The following is a 27,515-nucleotide window of genomic DNA, read 5'->3' on the forward strand; positions in this document are numbered from 1 at the left end:
GAAAGCACTTGATAAGGTTTGCTGCTCAGCCTGCCTGGTTAAAAAAAAAAAAAAGAAAGTGGACAAATACAGAGACAGTTCTGGGGGCAGCAGTGAAGGGGCTGGAGAGATGGCTAAGAGCACTGGCTGCTCGCACAGAGGGCCCTGGGTCAGTTCACAGCACACACGTGGCAACTCAGACTAACTGCAGCTGCGGTGCATCCTGTGCTCTTCTGGCCTCAGTATATACACGTAGGAAAACAGTGCTTATACATGAAATGAAATAAAACTCAGAAATCTAAAACAAACAAACAAGACCCAGAAGGCAGGCAGGCTGCAAGAATAATTTATTCTATGCAAGCTTGCTGATGTTGTGTGTTGGTACACAAACTGGGGACAGATGCTGTATGCTTCCTCTGATGATATTGCATCAGGCCCAGGGCAAGGAACTTAACAGTCTGGCCCATTCTAGCCCACCGCTGGGACACTGCCTTCTATTCCCTTAGCTGAGCAGCAGAACCTAGAGTGCCTCCCCTGAACAGGTGTCATGAGAGGACATGACATCATGCCGGGCTATGAGATACCTGAGTCTGTGAGAGCTCTGCTTTGCTCGATCCCACTTCCCTCTCTGCTCAAAAGCTGCTCCTCCTTAAACCCAAGCTTTCCTTGGGCTTCGTCCTGGAACAGGGAGACTTCATTACCTAACCTTCAAAGTGGATACCATGACTATTTACAGTAACCAAGGCAACAAGTGTGAGTGGGGACCAAGAGCCAAGGCTTGACCTCCTCCCTCTAACAATATCAAAACCCCAAATATGCGATTCTAATTCCATCATAATTGTTGCCATTTTCTTTAAAGACCAAAAAAGCAAAACATTAGGAAATATCTCAGACCACAAATGATAACACCTTTCCAAACAGACACTTTCGTTTTTATTTAAATTGTAAAAAATAATTCCAAACAAGAGTCACCATTAACCCCCATGACAACTCACCAGGCAAGGCCCTGTTTCCTTCTCTCCCTCCTTGGAAGTCCCCTGTGCCTAATCAGCAGTCTGGGGGAAGCATCCTGCATAGATGCTACCTTTCCCAAAGGAAGAGAATTCCACACGAGGGAGGGGACATGGTGAGGCTTACTACCATCAGAAACTGTTGAAACCAACTGAAACAGTCCAGTCTTCGAAGTCCCAACTCTTCCTAAAAGTCCCTTTACAGGTTGTTGGGGGGAGGGGAGAGGAAGGTGGGACCAGAAGAGCCTGGGGGTTTGCTTAGCTCCTGGAACATAGATAATCTGATGTCTTGTTAGATTTGTACTATGGCAGATCAGAGGCTGAAGGTCCGTTAGTGCATTTAGTGCTGGTGAGCAGGGTGGCCCAGCCTGGGATACTGAAGTTCTCTGATAACAAAGCAGAGCCATAAGAACCCCCCACCCCCATCACCTTCTGCTGAATGAGGGAGGTGGGGAGGATGTCCCCACTCCTGGCTCTTGGCAGTCCATCTATGTCGGCTTGGGCCTGTTCCTCAGGAGTACTGGAGAGCTGGAGTCTGGTAAGACTGGGGCTGACCCTATGCTAAGACCCAGCCGTGGTTTAGGCCACAGCATAGCTGGCTTAAGAGTAGCCCCCAGCCATTTGACTCGTGGCCGCGTTGCTACCCACTCCTCGCCAGGCCTGGAAGCTGAAGAAAGCACTCACTCCGTAGGCAATCATCACCAGACAAGCAAAGAACTGGCAGGGGAGAAAAGAGGCCAAGGTGTTCAGTCAGAGAGAGCCAGGGAACCACATGGGGACAGTGACACAAGACCAAGTGGGTCTCCTCAGAGACTCGGGGATAAAAGTTAATCAGAACCACTTGTTCTGGCTGCTCACCCTTATGCCTACCCATACCACACATCTGGCATTATGTTCTAAGGGTCAGGGACAGCAGAACTACATAGGCCAGACATGTCAAATGGTGCCAGGGGCGGCCATGAGTGTCCACCTGGTCTCTGGAAGAAGTGACCATAGGGTAACTATATACCTAACGGACCTAGTGTCCACAAGCAACATTCAGGGCTGGGATCCAGCTCAGGTAGAGTACTTGCCTAGCCTTCCAAGGCCCTGTGGTTCCAGGCCCAGAACAGAAAACAAACAAAACAAAAACAACCAGTAATAATACTCAAAGCTCCCAGGAGTTTTCTGAACCAGTGTGTATTCTGTATGTGATGTATGCTTAGAGAGGTTTGGGTCTCAGTTCCCAAGAGTGAGTTCACTAATTTTAAACCATATTTACCAGGAAGAGGGAAGACACCAGGCATAGGCTGCCCTGTCCTAGACATGACCACACCTCTAGTTTGCTTGTCTGAAAAAAGAACCTATAGGATCTGCCTCTAGAAGCGAACAGGGCCTTGTGGATGGAGTGTGAGTGGCCATTTGACACAGCCCCCAAGTTTGGGATTCTTAGAAAAGAACACAGGTAGAGCCTGTGTGTGGATACCCTGCAGAAGGCTGGAGCCCTGGGAACTTACAGAGGCAGCTGAGCGCTGATTATATGGCCGGGAGCCCCGCAGGGATGTCAGATCGACCGCTGCCGCACAGGCGATAAAGGCAGTAATATAGAGAACCGTGGCAGCGACAAAGAAGATCAGTAACTGTTGGGGGAAAGAAGAGAAAATGTATGACATCCACGGGGAACATCACCACCTTGAAGCTGAGTGAGAAGCCCTGGCGGGAAGGCCCGAAGTCTCAGGGTAGGGCAGGAACAGTGCAACAAGCCACTCACCTCTAGCAGCTAAAGAAATGCAGGCCGTGGGTGACACAGACCATACCCATGCTCTCTCCCTATGACCACATCAGCACCTGGCCTTGTGTCTGGCCCTCACATCCCTCCACTCACCAGTGGGAGAAATCTGACTCCCTTGCACGAAACTCTAGGATATAAATACCATGGAAGACACTAGGGAATCTGTACCAGGCACCAAGAAGACTGGGCGTGAGCCCTCCGCTGACAGTGGGGGCTGTGCCATACCTCCAGTGGATGGCTCGTCTTCAAACTGGTCTCCAACCATTTGTTGTACTTTACATTTTTCTTTAATTGCCAACACTTAAAATTAGATCTCATTCGAAAACTTGAAAATTTCATATTAAACATATTTAAGGCTTCTGAGCATTGTGCTACACACCTGTAATTCCAGTATCTCAAGAGGTGGAGGCAGAAGAATCACAAATCTGAGGCCAACCTGGTAAGATACTGTCTCAAAACACCAAATAAGATGGGTGGTGGTGGCCCATGCCTTTGAACCCAGCACACAGGAGACAGGTAGGCCAATCTCTTGAATTTAAGGCCAGCCTGGTATACAAAGTGAGTTCCAGAACAGCCAGGACTACAGAGAAAACCTAGCTCAAAACAAAACAAAAACCCCAAAACTGGGCACAGTAGCTTATAGGAGCCAATGTGTCCAGACACAAAGGCAGGAAGTCTGGTCATGAATTCCAGATCAGTCTGGCCTACACATCAAAACTATCAGAAAACAAAACAAAACTAACCTCAGGACTGGGCATGTATCTTAGCGGTAAAGCATTTGTTTTGCATTTATGAGGTTCTGGATTTGATCCCTAGCACCTAGTACAAGAACGGCACCAATGGGCCACATCCTCCTCAAGGTTGAAGCTGCACAGAGGCAGCTCCTCAGGGCCAGGTACTTGTTAGGTTTCTGGAACCTTCCTGGCCCAGTTCACTAGTCCATCTTGCCTGGCCCTTTCAAGGGTCGACAGTCTGCAACTCAGAGTTGAGAAGGGCCACCACCCAGCTCCTCTCCCAGATCAGCCCACCAACACCAGACACAGCACCCAACTGGCCTCCTCCATTTGGGCACTGTGCAGGAACGCCACCCTTGCCCCAGAGGTCTCCAGCCTTGCAGGATTCCTCTTCAGGGGCTCATGGATATTCAGAAGGGGGCTAGACCCTCAGCCAGGAGTCCAGCCACTGCCACCTCCATCCCAAAGCTTGTCCCCAAGTACAGTGACAACTGCACACCCTGCCTGGCTCAGGCTAGCGATACAAGGATCTAACAAACCCATTCTGTCTCAGCATGACTCACGTTTCCTCTCATTAAACCCGCATTGAATTGTAAACAATCGCTGCCTAGTTCCAGCCTTGCTTGCCTTACAATCATGTGCCTCTGTGCTCACTAAAAGGCTCGGACCCAGCTGCAAAACCTCGGCCATTTCGTGTCTGGCTAGGGTGATTCTTCTAGCCAGAGGAACCTGGGCTGAGACAAACCTGGAGTACCCGTTCTCTCCAAAACAGAAGGGCCTCCTGGAGGTAGTAGCTAGTACCCACGCTAGGCCACAGCTTGCACGGATAAACCCAGACCTAGCTCAAAATTCTGACCACCCTCAAGAAAAAACTATATCCCAAGATTCCCAAGGATATCTGCAGAGCCATTCAGCAGCCCCTTCACTGCTGGTCTCTTCCCAGAACCAAGTCAAACATCCCTCCTCCATCATTAGCATACCTTCCCACCCCAGCTCCTCAGGCAGCCAAGAGGCAAGAGGATCACTACCCACCCACCCACATACCCCCCCCATTTCACATTTATGGAAGGCCAAGAGGTCCTGTCCTAGCCATTCACAGACAAGAGAACTCAGCCTGGAGCCACACAGTGTCCCTGCCCCAACTCACCACCAATGGCCAGGGCACCATGTATAACTTCATGTGCAGCTGAAACAGGTAGATGATGAAGAAGACTATTGTCACCAGCCAGAGGAAGACAGCAACAAACATAACCCAGCCATAGGCAGGATACAGATGGTACGGGGTGTCAGCAATCAGGGCCCACACCAGCAGCCCCAGCACCTGCAGAAAAATAGGGGGTTTCTCAGAGCTGCACAGCTCCAGCCGGAGGCTCGGGCCATGGCCTCCTTTCTTGTTAACTCCAAAATAAATAAAATAAAATCTTAGGCTGGCAAGATGGCTAACAGGGTAAATGTTTGCCACAAGTCTGACAACCCTGAGGTGTAAGGAGGAAAGGGACTACCAGAAGTTGTCCTCCGACCTTTACGAGTACATTGTGGCAGAGGGCATTCCCACACGCACGCAAAATTAAAAATAGCTTCTTCAAAGAAATCTTGACTTGGCGCCTGTTTACATCTGTGCTGGGAATCTTGTCTGGCCATCCTTCCCCCTTTTCAGTCCTCACCATGCAGTGTGACAAAAGGCTCGTCCCCAACTCCCACACTACCTACCACTCAAGAGGGGGACAGTGTTTCTCCCATAGAGTGTAAGCTCCTCATGCCCTACTGCTCACAGCAGTCCAGGGAAAACAACAACCACAAACCTGCTGGAAGCCAGTCACGGAGGCTGATACCTGTGATCCCAACACTGAAGAAAAAAGAGACTTAGGAATGAGTCCAAGGCCAACATCTACCTAGTGAGTCATAGGCCGGTCTTGACCATGTGAACCCCTGTCTCAAAGCCAAACTCCTGTCTCAAAATAAGAAGTGTGTGTGTGTGTGTGTGTGTGTGTGTGTGTAGAGATGGCTCAGCGGACTGCTCCACATGGCTCACAACCACCTGTAATGGGATCCAATGCCCTCTTCCGGTATGTCTGAACACAGCTACAGTGTACTCACATACATGAAATAGATAAATCTCTTAAAGAGAGAGAGAGAGAGAGAGAAAGAGGAAGGGAGGGAGAAAGGGAGGGATGGAGAGAGAGAGAGAGAGAGAGAGAGAGAGAGAGAGAGAGAGAGAGAGAGAGAGAGAAGAAAAGGGGGGACCGCTTTGAGGTGACTCCATGGGTAACAGGACTTATTGCTCAGGCTGGAAAACCTGACAAGCTGAGGTCACCCTCCAGAACCCACAGTGGAGGTGAAGAACCTGTAGGATGGTAAACTTGGTGAGTGGAGTGGCCTGATAACCTCAAACCCCTGCCTGTGTATTCTGAACCTAAAGGCTTTCTCAAGACCCATTCCTCTTCCACCTGCACAACTGGTCTGTCCTTCCTTAGCTCATTTGTAACTTTGCACACCCACCCCAGACAGCTACACAAAGCCTGTGAGTAAACTCAGTCTTACACTTGGGGGCAACCAGTCAGCCTTGTGTAATTTCTCTCCCTGGAGTCCTGCCACAAAACAGCAAACCCAGAGGGTTCCACACATAGACTTCTTGCAGGGGCACATCCCAAGGATCCTCTTGTCTGGAATTCTGCCACCATGGGTGTAGAGTTTACCGTGGTTCTGGAGAAAGCCTCTTGCTAGACACAGAAGGATTATTCCTTCCTCTGCCTGCACAGTGTGGAAGCCAGTGGTCCCAGCCCAAGGATGAGGCCACTTTCAGTCAGATCTTAGGAGCAGAGCTGTCCACAGGATGCTAGTCTTGGGAAACAAGTCCCCATCCCCTGGCCTACCCACTCTGCTGACAGACCCTTGCAAGTCCCTAGGGATCTAACCAGTTCTCACCAGAGGGCTCATGACCCAGAAGTGGGGCTTGGCCAGCCACCTTCTCTCTACCACAAGGAAGTTTCTTTGGTGTGGAATACAGACTTACAGGGTAATGACAGGGACCCTGTAGCTGAGCAGGCCTAGGAGGCCAGTAGTACCCCAGCCAAAGCAGGCTCTGTACCTGCACTCCCCAGCTAGGGTGAGCCCCCAGATCTCCATGTCACATAGCAACCCTTCATCTGTTCTTGTCTCTGACCCTCACAAGTATGCCCAGGGTTTGGCCCTTGTGCCCACTTTACAGTGAAGAAGATGGGACAGTATAGCAGGGACTTCCTAGACTGTGGTCATATGCCAAACTGGGAGGAAACCCTCATTTCATTACAACTCAAGGGCCAGGGAGATGGCTCAACAGTTGAAGGTGCTTGACACTAAAGTCTGATGACCTGAGTTAGATCCCAGAACCTATGTGGCAGGAAAAAATTGGCCCCTGAAAGTTACCCTCCAACCTCCACATGAGCATATTGACATGCCCGTGCCTATATCGACAACACAACACAACACACACACACACACACACACACACACACACACACACACACGCACTCACTCACTCATTCAGCACAAGGGATCTTGGAGTAGTACACATACTTCCTTTTGTCCCTACCCTCCCTCTCTCCATCCCCCTCTTTCTTGGCATGGTCTCCTAAGTCCAGCCTGACCTTGAACTCACACTTCTGCTTCTCACGTACTATACCACAGGTATGTGGTACCATACATGGCCCTCACACATCCTTTACTTCCCACCCCCAAGTCACCGTGCCTGAAATAGTCACACTAGAAAGACCATGAACCCCCAGAGCTAGGTGAGGTCATTTCTGTCAGAGGAATGAAGACTCCCTGGAATAACATTTCCAGCAGCTTCTCAGGTGAGCTGGTGGAGGCAGGGGGTCACCTAGGGACTGTCATCTCTTATGTGAAGTGCATACCAGGTTCCCAACACTGGGTTGGCTGTTTCCTACTATCTGAAAGGAAGTTAGAAAGGGCATCCAAAGACAATCCAGAAAAGGCCCACCTACAATGCTGTCACTCACAGGCTTCAGCAGACAGGTCACCCGCCAGGTACCCAGCAGAGGCTCCCTGGCCTAAATTAGTGATTGCCCTTGCTCCAGGCTGTCTTGCCAAGTTTCCACAAACGCTCAGCAGCCACTGAGTACACTGAGGTAAAAGGTGGACTAGCCAGTTCTGCCTTATCAGAGCTGTAAGGAAGGAGCTGCTGAGAGACGGATAAATGTCAGTCCCCTCCAAGGGCAGGGCTGTAGAAGGCATGTGCTCACCCTATCCCACTCCACCCCTGATTTCCAGATCAGCAAACTTAATGGAGATAAAGCACAAGATAGGTAGGAGAATTTGTGTTCCTTTGGGCTGTGGAGCTTGGCCCCAAGCCTAGGAAGCTGACTTGGTTTCTGTCCTAGAACAAGGAAGGTCCATTCCTTTATTAGAACCCAACTAACAGGTTTCTCCTGGTCCCTAAGCCATCGGCCTGGATATTTTACTGACCCCTTGACTGACCTGTGTGGTCCTGTGAGGGAGGTTCTGGAAGCTTCAGGACCTCCTGGGACTCACTGAAATGTACCTGTTACAGATCCCCACCCAGCAGGTCTCCAGAAGTCTGGACTCGGCCAGGGAGCACCATTCTTCAGGGGTAGCAAAAGGCAGCAGGGTGTGGGGAGCGGAGAATGAGGTCAAAGTCCTTAATTCTACTCCCTGATCCCATGACCAGAACTCCACGTCCAGAACATGTCTCATGTAGCTCACATATCCCTCCAGCGTGACCTGTCCCTGGGTGGCTCTCTTTACACCAGGGAGCCCCACCTTCAAGGTGTTCCCACATCAGCAGGCTGGGTCAGATCAAAGGCATAAACTGGCCAAATACACATGGTGGGTGCTCTGGGGATAAATTCAGGTCGGGGTGGGAATCCAGAAGGAGGAAATATTTGGGATATAGGGCAGAGGAAGACCTCATTGGTAAATCACATGTTATAAGATTGGGGAAGGGCTGGAGAGATGGCTCAATGGTTAAGAGCACTGACTGCTTTTCCAGAGGTCCTGAGTTTATATCCCAGCAACCACATGGTGGCTCACAACCATTTGTAATGGTATCTGATGTCTTCTTCTGTGTCTCTGAAGAGAGCTACAGTGTACTCACATACATAAAATAAATAAATATTTGGGGGAAAAAAAGGATTGGGGAAGTAAAAGGAGGGGTCAGAGAGAGTCACATGGAACTCTAGGGAAGGATGTAACTTTACTTCTGGCATTCTGGGTAACCTTGACCTCTGTGTCCATCTACCCCCTGCTTTCTAGACCTTGTCAGACCAAAGTCGACTCACTAGGGTCTTGGAAGACTCATCTTACCTTCTGGTCTATGTCCTCATCTAGGGCACATGAAGGAATTTTTTTAATTGGATGAGGAGTCAGGGACAGAAATGCCCAGCCTGGTTACCCTGCAGGTGTGCCTGGGGCCATAACAAAGAGGGTGTGATTATGTAGTGTAGTTAAACCACAGGAAAGGAAGGATGGACTAAGGGAGCTTCCAGGAAGGGGAAGCAACTCTGCCTAGAAGTTGACAGTAAGGTTCCTAGACAGGCTGTGCAGGTTGTAGAAAAGGCTGAACTAGGCCTCTGGAACAGAAGTCTGTGTTACTGGTGAGAACCCAGCCTGGGGAGCTAAGGGCTGCTGGGTAGAACTATGCCTGGCAAGGGCTCTGTCCAGAGCTGTGAAGTCTTGAAGGGATGTTAGAAATTCTTTAATTTTGTGATATCTTCAGTGCTTGAATGTTAGCAATTAAACTAAATGTTTTAGAAAAAGTGAAGGTGGGCTGGAGAGACGGCTCAGCAGTTAAGAGCACTGACTGCTCTTCCAGAGGTCCTGACTTCAATTCCCAGCAACCACATGGTGGCTCAGGACCATCTATAATGGGATCTGATGACCTCTTCTGGTGTGTCTGAGTACTCATACAATAGTGTGCTCATAAATAAATATTTATTTACAAAATAAATAAGTAGTTTTTAAAGAGAGAGAAAGAGTGAAGGTGGGCATAGACCATGGGGAAAAAGAACAAGGACCGACCCTCTGGTGTGGAATAGTGGTGCGAAGTCTTTCCCAGCCCTCAATGACTGCTCCTCTACTACACTAAGGGGAAACTGAGTCCCAGTGTGGCCACATGGCCCTTCCTGGGGTTCCCCAACACTTAGGGCACAGCTAGGCAGCTAAGGACACTCAGAACTTGGCCTGGCCTAGCCTGGCCTAGCCCAACCTCCACCCCCATCCTGGCCCTACACTGAAAGGGACTTTATAGGGATAAGAAATCACCCTTTGTGTCACAGGAGACAAAGGGGCAAGAGACCCAGGCTCCAGGCACATGGGCTGGCCATACCACCACCACACACCACCCCCTCTGTGCCAAAGGAGGCTTGGGGAGGCACCTTGGAATTCCTGCACTGGATGTGAAGCATTTTAGAATGGGGGGGGGGACACAATATCCAGATCTCCAGGAAGCCCCAAAGCCACCAAGCTGTCCCCGTCTGTATCTGAAACAAACACAGGAAGAACCACAGAGTCACTCAGCCAGCGCACTCTCCCAGGGCCAGTTCTGTGCCAGGCTGTTTCAAGTTCAAGGAAGAGAGCAAGGTGATGGGCAGCTGGACCTTTCTGCAGGAGCCCGCCTATACCTTGGCCATCAGCCTGGTTGGTATTCCAAATGCAGTTTTCCCATGCAACCTGCTATTCAGAAGTCCTAGATCTCAGAAGAGTGTTTAAATCCTAGAGGTACAAGAGCTTACACACCACACACACACACACACACACACACACACACACACACACACACGCTGATGGTTGAGCCATATGGACCTGAAATATCTTCAACCACATGGTCCCCCAGTATTTTGGGAAAAAACTTCTCAGCCATGCTAAATGGTATAGATCTGTAATCCCCGGTACTTGGGAGGCAAAGGAGGGTTGCCACAAGTCTCAAGTCAGCCTGCATCATACAAGACTTTGAGGGTGCGCACCCTCCTGGGGTGTGAGGCATGTGGGGGTGGTGACTCCTCTCCTTCCCCCATTTCTTCTGGCACCCCAAGTGGCAATGTGCCTGAAAAGGCTCCAGAAACGTACAGCATCCACCTATGCCCCCCTCCTTGCTCTTGCCCAGGGGTCCCTATAATGTCTGCTTGGGTCTCCTCAATACTAGGATGCCTCCAGCCATGAAAACAAACATCTCAGGAAATTTTTATTCTGCTTGAGAAGGCCCAGATAGGGCTCTTAAACATACAGCTTCAGCCATAGCCTGGTATCCAGCCAAGCACCCTAATTTCATGGGCCTTCCTCTCTCTGGACCCAACTTTCTCCCAAGAGAAAAAGTTGGGTCCCAACTTTCAACCCAATTCACAGAAGGAAAACGGAAGCTCTTTTAGAAGATGAGGATCTGGCCTAAGGACACTCATATGAGGGGTGCCCAGGGGTAGACTTCCTTTCTCTTAGTGCTGACTCCCGGGAGGTGGGGACACCTGGGAATTAGTGCTTTGAGGACATATTACTGTTTGTGATGCCAGAGCTGAGGGGCTCCCACAGCCTGTCAATCTCTTAGCCCTGTGAACCCTGAAGATCTAGCTGCACACCCAGGGGCGAGGCCTCCCTTATTCTCAGAGTGTGGGCTGAAAAAATATCTCTCCCATCTCCATTCTCAGGGCGAGTGGTGTCGCTCCATCCCCCACCCCCAAGGCCCAGGCTGGTAGAAGAAAAGAGTTCATCCGCTGTCAGAGACTATCCCAGCCCAGTCAGTAGCCTAGTGGCGGGTCCCTCCTTACATCTGGCCTTGTCCTCACTCAGAGACCGCGGTGTGTCACCCTGCCTCTCCTCCCTGAGCAAACAGGAGAAACTCCTGGTCAGCAGCAAAAGTCCAAGCCCTGTTCTGTCAGTTTGTGGGTTGGTTCTCGCTACCAAGGAAAACGGCCTCCGCCCCCATGAGTTCACGGCAGCTCCGAATCGAATGGTAGACATAGTCCAGCCTCCATGGCCGGAGAGAGGCAACTACCTGATGTGCAGGAAGACGTTACAAATCTGAACTGCCCCCTTCCTGAACCAGAGGTTACCCTATGCTGACAGATGATGAGGAAAAAAACACCCAGGGTCCCCAGCCAGTAGTCCTGAACTCACAGCTATCCCTAACTGCTGTGTGACCCGAGGAAAGTACCTTCCCTCTCTGGGCCTGATAGGTATCCACAGCCCTCGCAGCTTTGTGTAATTCCCCACTTCCCAACATTTTTATTTCTTTGGAAAGAATTCTTTTTGTTTGGTTGGTTCTTTTTAAGATAAGGTTTCTCTGTGTAGCCTTGGCAATCCTGGAACTCACTTTGTAGACCAGGCTGGCCCCAAACTCTAACAGAGATTGCCTGCCTCTGCCTCCTGAGTCCTGGGACTAAAGATGTGCACCACAGCCACCCAGCTGGAAAGAATTCTTAATGGTTGTTCACTTGTTAATTTTGGTTTTTGGACCCAGGGTCCCAAGACGGCTGGTATGCCCTAAGTAGCCCAGGCTGACCTTGAACTCCTGTCTTAGCCTCCTGACCAGCTAAGCCCACGGGCATATGCTAACACACTCCACTTCCTATATACTTTTGAAATAAGTCCTGTAGGGTTGGTGTAATGGCTCTGGGTAAAGGTGCTGCCACCACCCCTGATGACCTGAGCTCTGTACCTGAGACGAACATGGCAAAAAGAGAACCACTTCCCACAAGTTGTCCTCTGACCTCCACACATGTGTGCAAAAAAAAAAAAAAAAAAAAAAAAAATCAACTAATAAAAGGTAAGTAAATACAATGTAATGATCAAATGAAAAAAGTGTTATACACGGTAACAAAGAGTGGTCCCCTGTGTAACTATGAGACACCATCTACGTACATACAATCCCAGACTGACAGGGATGTCTTGTGTTTGTCGATGAATGACCACAGGCTACACATTAGAAGTTCTCAATTAGTGGGTTGTGACCTTTTTGAGGGTCCCTTAGCAGATATCCTGCATATGACTTTTACATTACGATTCATAACAGTAGCAGAATTACAGTTATACTGTAGCAATGAAATGATGTTGTGGTTGGTGGGTCACTACAGCATAAGGAACTGTATTAAAGGGTCACAGCATTAGGAAGGGTGAGAACCACCTCTACACTTGATTGTGCACCAGGCTCTCTCACTGACCACACAGCCTGAGGTCTGGCCCTCAGAACAGATAGAGCTGCTACTTGGTCCCTTTCGAGCAGAAAAGAACCCTCACTCACTGTGACATATGTCCTGGCACTAACACACACAGATTTCTTTCTATAGGCCCCCACAATAAAGTTGTATATTCAGCCTGACTAAGCTAACAATAAAGGAAACTTTTAAATCACCATTAAATGTGCGGACATGGGCTGTCTACTGCACCAGAAGTCATAAAGTTAACTGCAACTAGTATGTAGCGATGTTAAAATTCCACGGGTAGAGAGAAGAGATTCGGGGTCCCCTCCCACAACAGTCCCTCCTTAATTAAACACAGTTTTGTGTGGTTTCAGTTATTCACAGTCAGAAAATATTATATTAAAAAATTCGTGTTAGTTTGTTTGCAAACAGGAACTCATGTAGCAGTGGGTAGCCTCAAACTCAACTACATAAAAGAGGATAGCCTTAAACGTCTGATACGCCTTCCTCCACTGCCCAAGGGCTGGAAATAGACATTAGGCCCAATAAAGTGAGTCTGAACTCTGGGAGCCACATGGTGGAAGGTGGGAACAAACTTCCAGAAGTTGTAGCCTGACCTCTTTACTCATGCAGTGGCTTACCTGTGCGCTTGAACACACACACACACACACACACACACACACACACACACACACACACACACAAATAACATTTATTTAAATAACGGCTCATATTATTTAGATATTGTTCTTGGTTTTTGGAGACAGGGTCTCAGTATGTAGTTTCCTATGGTCTGGAGTTCACTGTGTAGACCAAGCTGGCTTCAGACTCATAGTGATCTGTCTGCTTCTCCTCCTGAGGGCTGGGATTAAAGTCGTATGCCCCTACACCTGGCCCTATTCATAAATATTAAAAATCTTTCATCAAGGCACACTGCTACAATTGTTACTGTTAATCTCTTGCTGTGTTCAATTATAAATTAAATTTACCATAGCTACATAAGTACAGAAGAATCATATCTAAGCCTCAGCCCATTCTCAGAATATGTCCTTATAGAGAAAAGGTGATTATTGTAGGTTAATCCACTGGAAAAGCCACTGAGGCTGTCTCCTTGGCGCAGCCTTTCTGGGTGTTCTTAATGCAGATGGCCAAGCTCAGCTCAGACCTTAATGACACTGACTTACCAGAGAGGTCTCACCTTGACTCAATTTCCAGAAGCCAGGAAAAAAAAAGTGAGGACCCTCAGTAACAAGAAAATTGACACTTTGAAACAAACATCAGGAGAGCGGGTGGTAGGACACCTGGAAGCTGTTTGGGAGATGAAAGCAGGAGGGTCAGGGTTCAAGGCCAGGATCAGCTACACGGCCAAGCCTCAAAAAAACTAAAATTAATAACAATAATAAATTTAAACAAAAAGAATAGAAAACAATCTGAAAATCTCCTGGCGCTTCTGTAGCAGGATGGAGGCAAAGCCCAACAGTGTCACAGACAGAGGACACACAAAGGTCTGAGACAGTTCTCCTTAGAGTTTATGCTTGTTCTAAGAGGACAGAGACAGATGAACACCACACACTGACCCCCATCTGTGCCTTTCAGATTGGGGTACATCCAAAAGTCCAGGGCGGCTGGGGGAGGCACCTATTGGAAATAGGCATGGGGTGACCTCCGTGGAGGTCACTTGGCAATTTCCACCCCTATCCCAAGTGCAGCAGGGTATGGCAACACAGGCCTGTCTCCTCAGCTACTTGAGGCCGAGGCAAGAGGATTGTAAGTTCAGGTCCACCCTAAGCTACAAAAAGTTCAAGGCCAACCTGGACAACTTAGGGACAGTCTGTCTCAAGTTGAAAAGCATAAAGGAGAAGGCTGGGAGAAAGTGTGTTAAAATTAAACACTACATAAAAGTTGTGTTATGTATGTTAAATATGTAACAGTGTAAAAACTGCAAGGGAACAGCCCAGTCTCTATAGCAGCCTAAACCGGGAAGCCTGGGTGGGCTGGGTGTGGGGTAGAGTGCTAACACACACTGCACATGACCTCTGACCCTGGAAACCCAATGAACTGTTACACAGACAATTCATTGGCATATGCAGAACACTCCAGATGGCAGATGGGTCTAAAGTAGCAAAGGAATGGAAATTCAAGTGAGTTAACCAAGGGACTGGTTACCCTGCTCAGGGCCCAGCTGCACCTTAAATTGCTACAGAATCAAGGAAGATGATATGTTCCCTGTGCTAAAATGAAGAATCTAGACTGGAAAGAGGGGTCAGTGGTTAGAGCACTGGCTGCTCTTCCAGAGGATGGAGACTTGAATCCCATCGCAGCTCACCACTCTCTGTAACTCTAGGTCCAAGGGATCTGAAGATTTCTTCTGGCCTCCCTGGGCACCAGGCACACATGCAGGCAAAATACCCATACACATAAAATAAAATTTTTAAAAATGTAAAAGTTAAAAATGAAGAATCTGCGCCTAGAGCTCAGGGGTAGAGTTGTTAGCTGCCGAGCATCTTTAGCCTCCAACACCATAAAAAATAAAAATAAAAAAATGGAAACGAGGGTTTGAAAAAACAGAAAATTCACAACTTCCTATACCCTGATGTAGGACACATCTTTGTGGTTTCTCTGTGTAGCTCTGGCTGTCCTGAAACTCACATTATAGATCAGGCTGACCTCCCACTCACAGACACCCACCTGCCTCTGCTTCTCGGAACGCTGGAATTAAAGGCTTGCTCCACCACCAGCAGCCTCGTTGGACTTTTAAATGAGGCTAGAGTTCTGTGCAATCACACACACACACACACACACACACACACACACACAAGAGTTCTGTGCAATCACACACACACACAAAAGAGACACACACATACACACACACTAGAGTTCTATGCAATCTCTCTCTCACACACACACACACACACACACACACTAGAGTTCTGTGCAATCACACACACACACACACACACGAGTTCTGTGCAATCACACACACACACAAAAGACACACACACACACACACACGAGTTCTGTGCAATCACACACATACACAAAAGACACACACACACACACACACACACACACACTAGAATTCTATGCAATCACACACACACACTAGAGTTCTGTGCAATCATACACACACACACACACACACACACACACACACACACACACACACACACTCCAGCCCCACTACACATACACTGGTGAAAACAGAGGCGGTTGGCCAGAAATGAAAAAGATCACATTTTACCAATTTCTCTTTGCACCACTGGGATATTTGGCTGTTAAGTCTGGTTTTGTCTCTTTGTTTGCTTGTTTGTCTTCAAAGAACAAAATATCTAAAAAATGCAATGGCTGGTCTGCTGAAAACTTGAGACAAGTGAACAGGGGCTGCACAGCCAGAGGCAGGGAGCACGCTCACAACAGACATGCCATAAAACCGTTGTGGGCTTCCTAAAATTACACTTCTATTCATTCCATTGTGGGCGTGCTTGTGTATATGTGTGGGCTTCCCCATGTCACGGTGCCCATATGGAGGTCAGAGGGCAAGTTGCCAGAGTCAGTTCTGGTCTCCTATCGGGCTTTGTAGCAGAGGTTTTTGCCTGCTGAGCCATCCCACACACCCCCTACCCCCAGCCGCTGAAAAGGGACTGTAAATGCTCTAAAATGGCTGCCCTTGTAGGGAGAGGAGCTGGATCCAAGAGCAGCTTTAGCACTGTCTGCACATTTATGTATTTATTTGGCTTTTGTGAGATAGGGTCTATGTAGCTCAGGCTGGCCTTGTGATTGCCTTGGGTTTCCTCAGTCTTCCAAATACTGGGTTACACACACACACACACACACACACACACACACACACACACACACATTTAATTAGAATTTTGATTTGGTTGTTTTTGTTTTTTCTAGACAGGGTTTTTCTACATAGCTCTGACTGTCCTGGAACCTGATTTGTAGATCAGGCTAGCCTTAAACTCAGAGCTCCATCTGCTCGCTTTTGTTTTTTGTTTTTTGTTTTTTTTAAGGAGAATATACCCATATACTCATTAAATGATTACAAATGGATTCCCACAGTTATCACACTGTTGCCCACTAGTGAGTAGGAGTGTGGTGAGAATTAGCCATGCAGGGCACTTGTGGTTTTGGCACAGGAACCTGCAGGCTTGGCTGAGGCTACCAAAGAACCACAGATCAGTGCCTTAGGAACCCCCACACTGTCCTCCCAGTTCCACCCGGCCGCTGCCCCCATCTGCTCAGCAACACAGCAGGCCCTTCTTGGAAGCCAGAGCTCTTTTGGGCCTGGTCCTGTCCCTCCATGGCGAGAAGCCAGCCTGCCTGCTGGGACTGACATAGAGCCAGGATCATTAGGATGAGCTTCCTCCTGTCCCCCAAAAGAGAAGGATGATGAAGCTTTCAGAGATGAGCTTTGCCCCTAGAATCATTCAAGCTTGCCCAAGAGCTCCAGGATCTTAGGGCCCAGAGAATCCTGCCTTTGTGTCAACATGTGCCAGGCTAAGCTCTCTATCATCACCATTTTACAGACAAGGGTATAAGGTTGAGGTACATCAGGGATAGGGAGTCAAGAACTTCCTTAGGACCCCATGTTGAAAGAAGCAGAGTCTGGATTTGAACCTAAGCCTCTGCTTCCAGGCCTACAATCAAAGATACACTGGAAGGACACTATGGTGGCAGAGGAAGCCTCTAATCTGTTCGTTTACCTGAAAACAGAACTGTGTGGTTGCCCCCAATCCTAGGAGGAAGGCTAGGAAAGGCACCCCCATTCCCTTAAAGCATCCTTAATATATAGATAGCTCGCATGTCCTGGGCACCAGGGCTTAATCCGTGGTCCCTCCTAAACAGGCTGGTCTTGAACTCACAATCCTTCTGCTTTAGCCGCCCACTCACAGGACCACTGGGGTTACAGGCCTGTTTGCCACTGCACCCTGCTAGAACCTTCTTCTAAAACCCCATTCATCTAGACGGACTCTTAAGAGCACACCTCTTCCAGGAAGCCCTCCCCAAAAGTCTCAGTTGAGTCTCCCTTCCTGAAGAGGTCAGGTCATTTAGGAACCCAGAACCTCATATCGAGGTAACAGGAAACATTGATGGAGCTAGACCTTAAACAGCCAGATCTGAGTGCAAGTCCTACCCGTAGGCAGTAGCTTTGTTTGTCTTCCCCTCTACCCCCACTATGTGACTTAGCTCTAGTGACTCTGCACTTATCAATAAGTCCCAGGTAAGATCATCTTTTGTCCCAAAGCTGGGGAGGGGACGTGTGTTAAAAAGTAGCAAAAAATATGGGCACTTCAGCCCCGCAGTGCTGATGAACCCCTTCAATCCCAGCACTTGGAACACAGAGGCAGGAGGATTTCTGTGAGTTTGAGTCCAGCCTGGTCTGCAGAGTAAGTTTCAGGACAGGTAGGGCTACACTGAGAAACCCTGTCTCAAAAACAAAACCAAAAAAAGAAAGGAGAAAAAAAGATGGGCACTTCACCCCCATGCTCTTCAAAGTTTCTCTAAACACATTAGGATGTACCAAACTGTAACATGAAGCAAAAAAAAAAAAAAAAAAAAAAAAAAAAAAAAAAAAAAGTCTCTAGGTCAAACTTGCTTGCTTGTTTAGACAGATAGCTATGTGAGCCAACATTTTAAACATGCAGGTGTCCTGCTACATTATGTCTCTTCATAGCTAGCTCAAGCCAGGCTTTAGAAACACACTAACTCTTCTGTTTTAATGATTAACAGAAACCATCTGATATCCTTCCTGCAGCTAGATGGGAATTGGCCAAGTTACAGAGTTAAGAACCATCAGATGTCTGCAAATGTCAAGCTCTGCAGGCCAACTGCCATGCTAGATGAAGAACAATGGTTTGCTCCAGAAGCTTGGGCTACTCATCCATCTTTCTATCACTGCAAGACCCTCTATACCGTAGGAGACAGAGCAACCTGGGCAAAGAGCTCCACCTCTCTTGTTACTGCCTCCTCCAGGCAGCCTTCCCTTATCCCCAGGGGGCAGGCACTAGGCATGAAGCCCCTCTCACTTCCTCTAAAGTGCCACACCCCACACTCTAAGAGCAAACCAAAACCAAAAAAAAAAAAAAAAAAAAAGAGTAGGGGCCCAAGAGGTCAGAAGACAGGGAGTGATTAGAAAGAAACTTCTGAGCCTGTTTTCTCCTCTGCTAGGAGAAGAAAATCCTAGTCAAACCTGGCTGTCTCAAACCACGCCTTTGATCCCAAAACTCTGAGTTCAAGGCCAGCCTGGCCTATAAAGTGAGTTCCAGGACGGCCAAAACTACGTAGAGAGACCCAGTCTTTCAAACAAACAGTTAAAAAACAAAAACAAAGCCCCACCTATCCAGCCTCCAGTGTGCTTTGTGGCTGGCTTTCCAGCAGGTCTGGTGTCTCTCTATCTTTGCCCCTCCCCCCTTTTGTCCCCAGTGGAGTACTAGGTTGCCACAGAAACATCTTAGGAAGCAGCGACTGGTATATTCTCCAAGTGAGGTCTGTGGAACGAATATAGGGAAGGAGGGAAGGAGTAAAAGGAACCTGTCACTTCACACCCTGATGCCTTCATGCTCCGAAACCCGCCAAAGCCACCAAGACCCCAGTTCTGGCTCTAGGTGCAGAAGCCAGAAGATTCTGGCTCCTGGCCAGACCAGAAAAGATGCTTCATCTCCTGCTCAGCCTGTGGGCTACTTTCCCCCCATGTCACTCAGCTCAACTGTCTGCTGTCACCTTATCATTCTCTGCACTGCCCCAGCCTTGCATTCCAGTGAAGACCCAGATCAAAAGCTACCCTTCTAACCGGTTGTCCAGTGAAACCTTCCTAGACCTTTCTCCTCGGTCTCATTCACCAGCCATTTAGCTCCGCCCACAACCCAAAGCTGATTCTCAGGTGTGAGGTTCAAAGGGACCAGATAAACCCCTGGAGTGGCGATACCAGAGAATAACTACACCACTTGGGAAGATCTAGTCCAAGGCTAGCCTCGGCTGCACACGGAATTTGAAGCCAGCTATGGCTAAGAGAGAATTCAAGACCAATCTGGGCTATATGCGACCCTATCTCAAAACACAAAAACAACTTGAATAAAGCAAAACAAATAAAACACACAAGCCAATCACCAAGAGCCCAACACTCCAGGGTTGGCATTGTCTACGCAGCAGAGTTAAGTCGGTCCCAGAAGAGGGCATCACGCTACCCTCCCGGATCTCATCAAAACCAAATACACCCAGAGAAGACATTAAAATGAAAATTTCTTGGTGCGCTTTTGGAGATTCAAAGAGCGGTTCCACACAACGCTCCCCCCCCCGGGGGGGTGTTGGGGTCCAGGAATCTGAATTTTAAACAAACTCTGGGAGGAGACGGCGGCGGAGCATGGAGTGGGCGGTGAAGGGCGAGAGTTTACCTAGAAAGATCAGAAATCTCGAACCAAGATAGCACGTCCCAGGTGGACATGGCCACTCCCCTGAAGGGCCGGAAAGACCTAATCTCTCTGCAGAAGGCCTCCCGACTCCCCAGCAACCTGGTTCGATGTGCCCACTGGAGGGATAATGACAGAGACAGACGCATGCCCACCTCCAGTGCTACCTATCCCTCTGCCAGTGGATATCAGTTAATGGCTCCCTAGAGGCAACCACAGGCCTCCAGAGCCTCGCAGGAGGGTACTATGAAAAGACAGCAGACACCTCACGATGCAGCCAGTAATAAGGGTCTTTTGCTGGGGCCTGCAGAGTACGGGGATGGCAGGCACGAGGTTTCTGGCCTCTGCGAATCTCTACAGCCCAAAGAAAGAAATTGGACCCTCGGACCCTGGGCTGGTGCCCTGGAGGGAGCGCGCGCCTCAGGGCCACCGATGTGGTGTCCTGCCCTGTCCAGGAGGGCTGCAGAGCGACCGCACTTAATGGCTAAAGCCGGGTGAAGAGGCGGGCAGTGGACTTTGCCCGGCGGAGAAAGCCAGGGCACGGTCCCGGGGGCAGGGCGGAAGAAAAGGGACAGACTGGCGGACAGTTGTGTGCGGCAATCTCACTGCGGTGTCGCCGCGGGAACCACCCGGGTAGGGTGTGTACGTCCCCTCCACAGGAGTCATGTTATACTCGCAGGGATGTCGCACGAGCGTCCGCAGGTGCAAGGTTCCAGGCGTTCTCCGTAGTGTGCGTCCCGGGGGTCCCCGGAGAGTCCCCCATCCAGTCCCCGAGCTACCCCGCTCACCAACTGCAGAAGCGCGAGCACCCCAAGGGCGGAGCGCACAAAGCCCAGGTCCGGCCGCAGTGCAGACACGGACGCTCCCACGCCCTGCGCCGGGCTGCTGGTCCTCGTGCTCACTTTCGACGGGAACTCCGCCATAGCGATCGCGAGCCTACGACGCTCTGGTCGCGCTCCCGGCGCTGCTCCGGGGCTGCGACTGAGGCTCTGGCTGCTGGATCTGCGTGGGATCCCTGGACAGAACCCACAGGTGCGCGAAGCCCCGCCCCGCCCCGCCCCGCCCAGTCCTGAAGCCCCGCCCCTTAAGCCCTGATTTACTTGTTTGCTCTGAATGAGATCTTGAAGAAGTCCGCAGACCGGTCTGCCCGAGACCAACGCGCTCTCTCCCATGTCCCTTAGTGTGCTGGTCTTCGGGCAGGTCTCGGTGAATAAGCGTCCTGTGAATGCTATCCAGCTCGAGATATGCAGTGGAGGACTGTCTTTCTAGACTGCAGGCGGGTTTCTTTCTAAACAGATAACTCAAAACGGGCAAGTGCAGGAGAGGGGGTAACTAAAAATTGAAGACTAGCCTGCCTATATAATGAATTCCAGGATTGTTTGGGCTACAGGGTGAGACACCTACAGGGAGTCTCAAAACTGACTAACATTACCTAAGACGGGTATATGACTGTAAACCCAGCACTGAGAGGCCAGAAGAATGAATTCAGATTATCTTGGGTTACAGAGTGACTTCCAGGTTAGCCAAGGACACATGAGACCTTGTCCACACTAAAAACAAAACAAAATGAAACAAAAACTAGTCTAGTGGCACGCACTAATTTCAGCTATTAGGAAGCTAAAAATATAAAGAAGGTCGGGGACCAGAGCTTTTCTGGTGGAGCTGTGCAATCCCAAGTCCCTGAGAACCAGCCCCAGCCCTGCATGTAGTAACTGACTATCTAGAACTTGGGGATGGCCGAACACTGGCTCCTTCTCTGTCCTAGAGGATGTACAGGTACTCACTTCGAAGAATTAATTGGGAACACTCAAAGTCTTGTGCAGGAAGGCTTGACTTCAGGATGGGAGGTGATGCTGAATCTCACTGCTGTGTGTGTCCTGGAAACCTTTTCACCTGCACAGACACGAGGAGTCACGTGTATAGACCTTTGTGCAAAGGCAAACGGGGGAAGGGTTTGTTTGGCTTCTGCTTCCACATCATTGTTCGTCACTGAAGGAAGTTAGAACAGGAACTCAAGCAGGGCAGAGACCTGGAGGCAGGAGCTGATGCAGAGGCCATGGAAGGGCGCTTTCCGGCTCGCTTCCCATGGCTTGCTCAGCCTGCTTTCTTATAGAACCCAGGACCACTACTAGCCCAGGGATGGTTCCGCCCACAGTGGGCCGGGTCTGCCCCCATCAATCACTAAGAAAATGCTCTACAGGTTTGCCTAATCTATCTTAAGGAGGCATTTTCTCAATCCAGGCTCCCCCCTCTTGGATCGACATAGTTTATATCAAGTTGACATAATATTAACCAGCACATTATCCGAGGAAGACCTGTCCGAAGAGGTGACACTTGTGCAGAGGTCTGAATCTGTGAGTAGGAGGAAACCTTGGGGGGATTTAAGCGAGGAGCTTAGTCTGTGCAAAGGCCCTGTAGCAGGACCAACCTAGGCAGTTGGAGAAATAGAAAGCAGGTCCCCAGTGGGACTGGTGTCGAGCACACGACAGTGACACTGGCTCCCAGTTGGTAGGGACCAGGTCACAGAGGCTGTGTAGATGACTGTACTAGCCTAAGGCTCCTTTGACAACTTATCACAAGCTCAAGGTCTTAAAGTAACAAAAGTTTCTTTTCAGTGATGGAGGTTAGACACAGCAGCATCATGGAGACACAGTATAGACAACCTCTGGGGTTCTTTTTTCTATTTTTGATTTGAGACAGGGGATTGCTCTGTAGTCCAGACTGACTTCGTACCTTTGCGACTCCTTGTCCCTCAGGTCTTTACGTGCTGGTTACAGATGACCTGCCATCAGTGGATTCTGGTACCCTACCTAGCTCTGCCTTTCTATGTACCGGCAACTCTTCTCTTCCAATGCACAAGATCTCGTCTCTGTCTGTCTCTCATATCTTTTGTAAGGATGTAGTCATGACTATATTACCCATCAGATAATACAGTTCAGTATCCTCAAATCAGGAATTTTGAGTACTTATTCAGTCACCCAGTCACTAACAATCTGCAAACAGATTCCTTCTTTTCTTTATAACCCAGGCTAACCCTGAACTTGATATGTGTCTGACAATGGATTTCTGCCCTGCTTCTGCCTCCCAAGTGACGAGATTACAAACATCAGTTTATACTGGAGTAAGATACATGGAGCCCTGAGGGAGGAAGGGGACACCTGGCCGCCCAGCCACATCAGGTGAATCAGTGAAATGGAGATCAGTGAAATGGCAAATAACTTTTTTTTTTTTTTTTTTTTTTTTTTTTTTTGGCTTTTTTTGAGTGTTGCCTAGGCTGGCCTCAGATCTGTTGAGGATTGGATCCTCTTGTCTCTGTCTCTCCAGTTCTGGGAGCTACCACACCTGTAGGCTCCTTCCTTCTTTCCTTCCTTCCTTTAAAGATTCGTTTATTTATTATAAGTACACTGTAGCTGTCTTCAGGCAAACCAGAAGAGGACATCAGATCTCATTACAGATGGTTGTGAGCCACCATGTGGTTGCTGGGATTTGAACTCACGGCTCCAGCCCCCTTCCTTTTTTTTTTTTTTTTTTTTTTTTACTATTTTATTATATTTTATTTTTTGAGACAAGGTTTCTCAGTGTAGCCCTGACTATCCTAGAACTTGCACTGTAGACCAAACTGGCCTTAAACTCAAAGACATGGCTGCCTCTGCGCCTGGGGAGCTGGGACTAAAGGTGTGCACCACCACTACCCAGCCATCCCTTTCCTTTATAAGACCACAGCTTTTGAGGACTGGCACAAAGATATCTAGCGCATCACTGGAGAGCCTTTATTCAGTCCTCTGAAATGATGTTTGCAGGGCTTTTAACTGGCTCCGTAGTGCAAACCTGTAATCTCAGAAGGGGGACCTGGGGGGACCAGGGTTCACTCTCACCTGCCTCAAAAAACAAAGAACAAGAAGGAAGTTTTTAGGATCTTGGGACTTTGACAGAAAAACTGGTTTATTCTGGCTTAACCAGTGCACCTGGGATGTCCCCCCAACCTCTGTCTCTCTCTCTATGTCTCTGTCTTTGTCTCTCTCTTGAGCCTTGTGCACGCCCGGGCGCACACGCGCACTAGCGCACACGCGCACTAGCTCACACACACCATCTAAGGCCAATGAACAGTGTATTTCAGTAGCAGGAAAACTGTAACCCGGAGACCAAGCTCAGAACAAAGCTGGGGTGGACCCTTAACTTTATTATGGCACAGAACAATCAGGGGATTGTTTTTGAGGCAGATTCTGAAACAGTGGCGCGTTTTTGTTTTGCCGTTGGTTTGCATTCTGTCGTTTAGCTAATCCCACTCTCATTCCTTTCAAATGGCATCGCAGAGCACTGGGTCCAGGGCCAGAAGACGTAGGAGGGATCTGAGGCAGACTAGAACCAGCTGCCCACCCAGATCCACACAGATGCGACAGATGTACAGCAGGGACAGACCGGCAGCTGGGGTGGGGGAATCAGTGCGACGCTCCTCCCAGGATGGTCTCTGCTCGCCCAGCACCTGTGGCCAGCCACATGTTCCCTGCTCAGTTCTACACGGGGCTCTATTGTGGTGAAACCCCTACTCCGTGCCCGTCAGGACCGGAGGGACACCAGGATTCTTCACAGAGAAGATGGACATCAGTCCAGAACCCAGGCCTGGTTGTATAAGGCCCGTATTGCCAACTACTTGAAAGACCCAGGTGGGGAATTAATCTAAGTTCCAGACCAGCCTTGACTATATAGAAGCACATTGTATCAAAAATGTCACCAGGGCTGGCCCAAGCCTTTAATTCCAGCACCTAGGAGGCAGAGGCAGGCAGAACTCTGGGAGCTTAAGACCAGTGTCATCCACATAGTGAGTTCCAGGACAGCCAGGGCTACAAAGAGAAAGCCTCAAAAAACAAAACAAAACAAAACAAAAACAAAAAACTCACAGAAACAACAAAACCCCAATGAATTGGTTAATTAAAACAGATCATCTTTTTTTCTTTTCTTTCTTTTTTTTTTTTTTAAATCGGCAAGACCCAGGAATAAGGCACTGTCTATGAGGACCCGGATTCGAGTCCTTTGCCTCGAGCTCAAAAGTTGAACGGGGCTATAAGTAACCATGACTTCAAAACTGGGTGGGGAGAGAGGCGCTGGAGACAGGCAGATCCTTAGAGGCCATTGTTCTGGCCCAGAAATGAGGTTCGGTTCATCGAGAGAGCCTGTCCCAAAGCAACAAGGCAGAGATCCATAGAAGAAAGACAGGCGTTCTTCTCTGGCCTCCCAACATGTCCCTATGGGCAGGGGGGTCACCCGTACACTCAAGCATCTGCCCTATACGCCACCCACACTCAACAAAACCAAGAAGACAAACTAAGAGTGTTGAGAGATTCCGTGAGAACAAAAAAAAAGAAAAAAAAAAAAAATACAAAACAGGTCCCCGAAGGGTACTAACACTATTTTAATTAACAATTAAATTTCAGTTCCAGGAAATTTACAGGACTCTTCCCTGTGAGCTTCAATTTTTCCAGCTAGCTTACATGCTGACAGTGTTATACTTGTGGTGATGGTGTGGGATTGGCTCTTTCCAACTTAATTATTAATTGTTAATCCATTCGTTCACAAGGTTTATTGCCGGTCAAAGCCCCTGGGCAGACCCACGTCTGCCCTTTAAGACTTGGATGAATTTCCTCAGATCTTTTCCTCTGTTTTTAAATGTTCACTGGTGTGTCTATCTGCAAATAAAGACACTTGCATGCATGTATTTAAAAACCTTCCATCTACTTTTAAGAAAAATGAGATTAGTATACATATTGAAATTTTTTAAAAATTCTGTGTGCGCGGGTGTTTTGCCTGTGAGAACGCCTGAGCCGCATGCCTGTAGTACCTAAGGCAGCCAGATGAGGGCGTTGGATCCTCAGGAACTAGGCTGCGGATGGTTGTGAGCTGGTATGTGAATCGTGGGAATCAAGCGTTCTTAACCGTGTGCGTGCGTGACTGCATAGCTCCTCCACGCGTGGAGGTCAGAGGTCAGCCTCAGGGATTTGTTCTCGCCTCCACATCGTTTGAGGCAGCTGGGTGTTCTAGGCTTGCTAGCCCCAAACCTTCTAGGGATTCTCCAGTCTCACCTTTCCACTGAGCCACCTCCCTGGCCCCTCCGTAATGAAATTTAGAAACTTGAAGAGGAGTTTCAGTCTCTTTAAGTTGCTGCATGACAACCAACCCCTTGGGTGACTAACTAGTCCTTTGTCACTCTACCGCAGGCTAACACCGACTTCCAGCCAGGCTCGTGCCAGGGTGTTTTTTTTCTTTTTCCTTTTTTTTTTTTTTTTCCATTTGTTTTTTTAAGGTAGGGTCTCGTATATCACAGGTTAATCTTAAATTCACTCTGTGTGTAACTGAGGATAATCTTGAACTCCTAACTCTCCTTTCTCTACCTCTCAATGGTTATGATTTATGAATATTTGCCCTCACACCTGTCTTACTGTTTGAAGTTTTAAATTGAGGAACAGTTTCCTTTGAGAAGTTATTTTTGTTTGTTTTGGTATTTTTGTCTGTTTTGGTATTTTTGTCCCCACCCCCACCCCCAACACACGGACACACACACACACACACACACACAGGATATGTTTACAGAACTAGCTCTGCAGACCAGGCTAGCCTTGAACTCTGCCTCTGCTTCCCAAGCACTGGGAGTAAAGGTGTGAGCCATCACTGCAGAGAAGTTACTTTTTTGGGAGACAAGTTTTTCTCAGGTAGCCTAGGACTTAAACATGAATTTACAAACAAGAAAAAAGAAAAAAGAAAAATAATAATGTATCTGTAGGAGAAGGATGTAGCTAGCTAGGTTGGTAGAGTACTTGCTGAGCATGTGTTCAGCCCTGGTCCAGTAACCGTCAGTGGATGGAGGAGGCAGGAGAGTCAGGAGTTCAAGGTCATCCTCGACTACTTAACGATTTTTGAGGCCATCCTGGGCTATGTGAAAACCTGTTCAAAAACCAAAAACAAATAAACACACATACACACACACACCACAACAAAATCAAAAAATAAACAAGACCAATACCAACACCAGAATATATCTCATAAATTCAACTGGGAGACGAAAGAATATGAAGTAGAAATTTGTTCACTGATGGTGGAAAATAGCAGGTGTGTGAGTGTTTCTGTGTGTGGTGCGGTGCGGTGGAGGGGGCTTGAAAAAATTAGAACTAAACCAGGTTCTGTGGCTTATGTGCGTGTATATAGTCATAGCGTTCAGAAGGCTGAGGCAGGAGGATAATGAGTTTCACGATAATCAGAACTACATAGCAAGATTCTGGTCAAAAGCCAGTCAACCAACCAGCCACACGAACAAGCTTGGTAATTTATGACGGCGGCAATAAAACACCTCTCCACTGAGCAACTGTCCAGCTTTGTCGTGAACGTCTCAGATGCCCTGTTACCTTACCCTCCAACGCTCTTACAAACCACCACGCGCCAGTCAGGGCTCAGGCCCCAGGTCGATGAGCGAG

At 48.6% G+C, this 27,515-nt stretch overlaps 1 protein-coding gene across 1 annotated transcript; it reads right to left on the reverse strand.

Annotated features, from left to right (window-relative positions):
* Positions 1 to 956: 956 nt before the first annotated feature.
* Positions 957 to 21,012, reverse strand: PLLP (plasmolipin). Its single transcript, XM_080936889.1, has 4 exons — positions 20,841 to 21,012; positions 4,642 to 4,815; positions 2,486 to 2,608; positions 957 to 1,706 (listed from the first exon to the last, which is right to left on the reverse strand). Exons 1-4 carry the CDS (start codon positions 20,973 to 20,975, stop codon positions 1,590 to 1,592), a joined length of 549 nt encoding a protein of 182 aa, XP_080793015.1. The 5' UTR covers positions 20,976 to 21,012; the 3' UTR covers positions 957 to 1,589.
* Positions 21,013 to 27,515: the final 6,503 nt, after the last annotated feature.

This window comes from Micromys minutus (genome assembly GCF_963924665.1).
Source record: "Micromys minutus genome assembly, chromosome: 24".
NCBI lineage: Eukaryota > Metazoa > Chordata > Mammalia > Rodentia > Muridae > Micromys > Micromys minutus.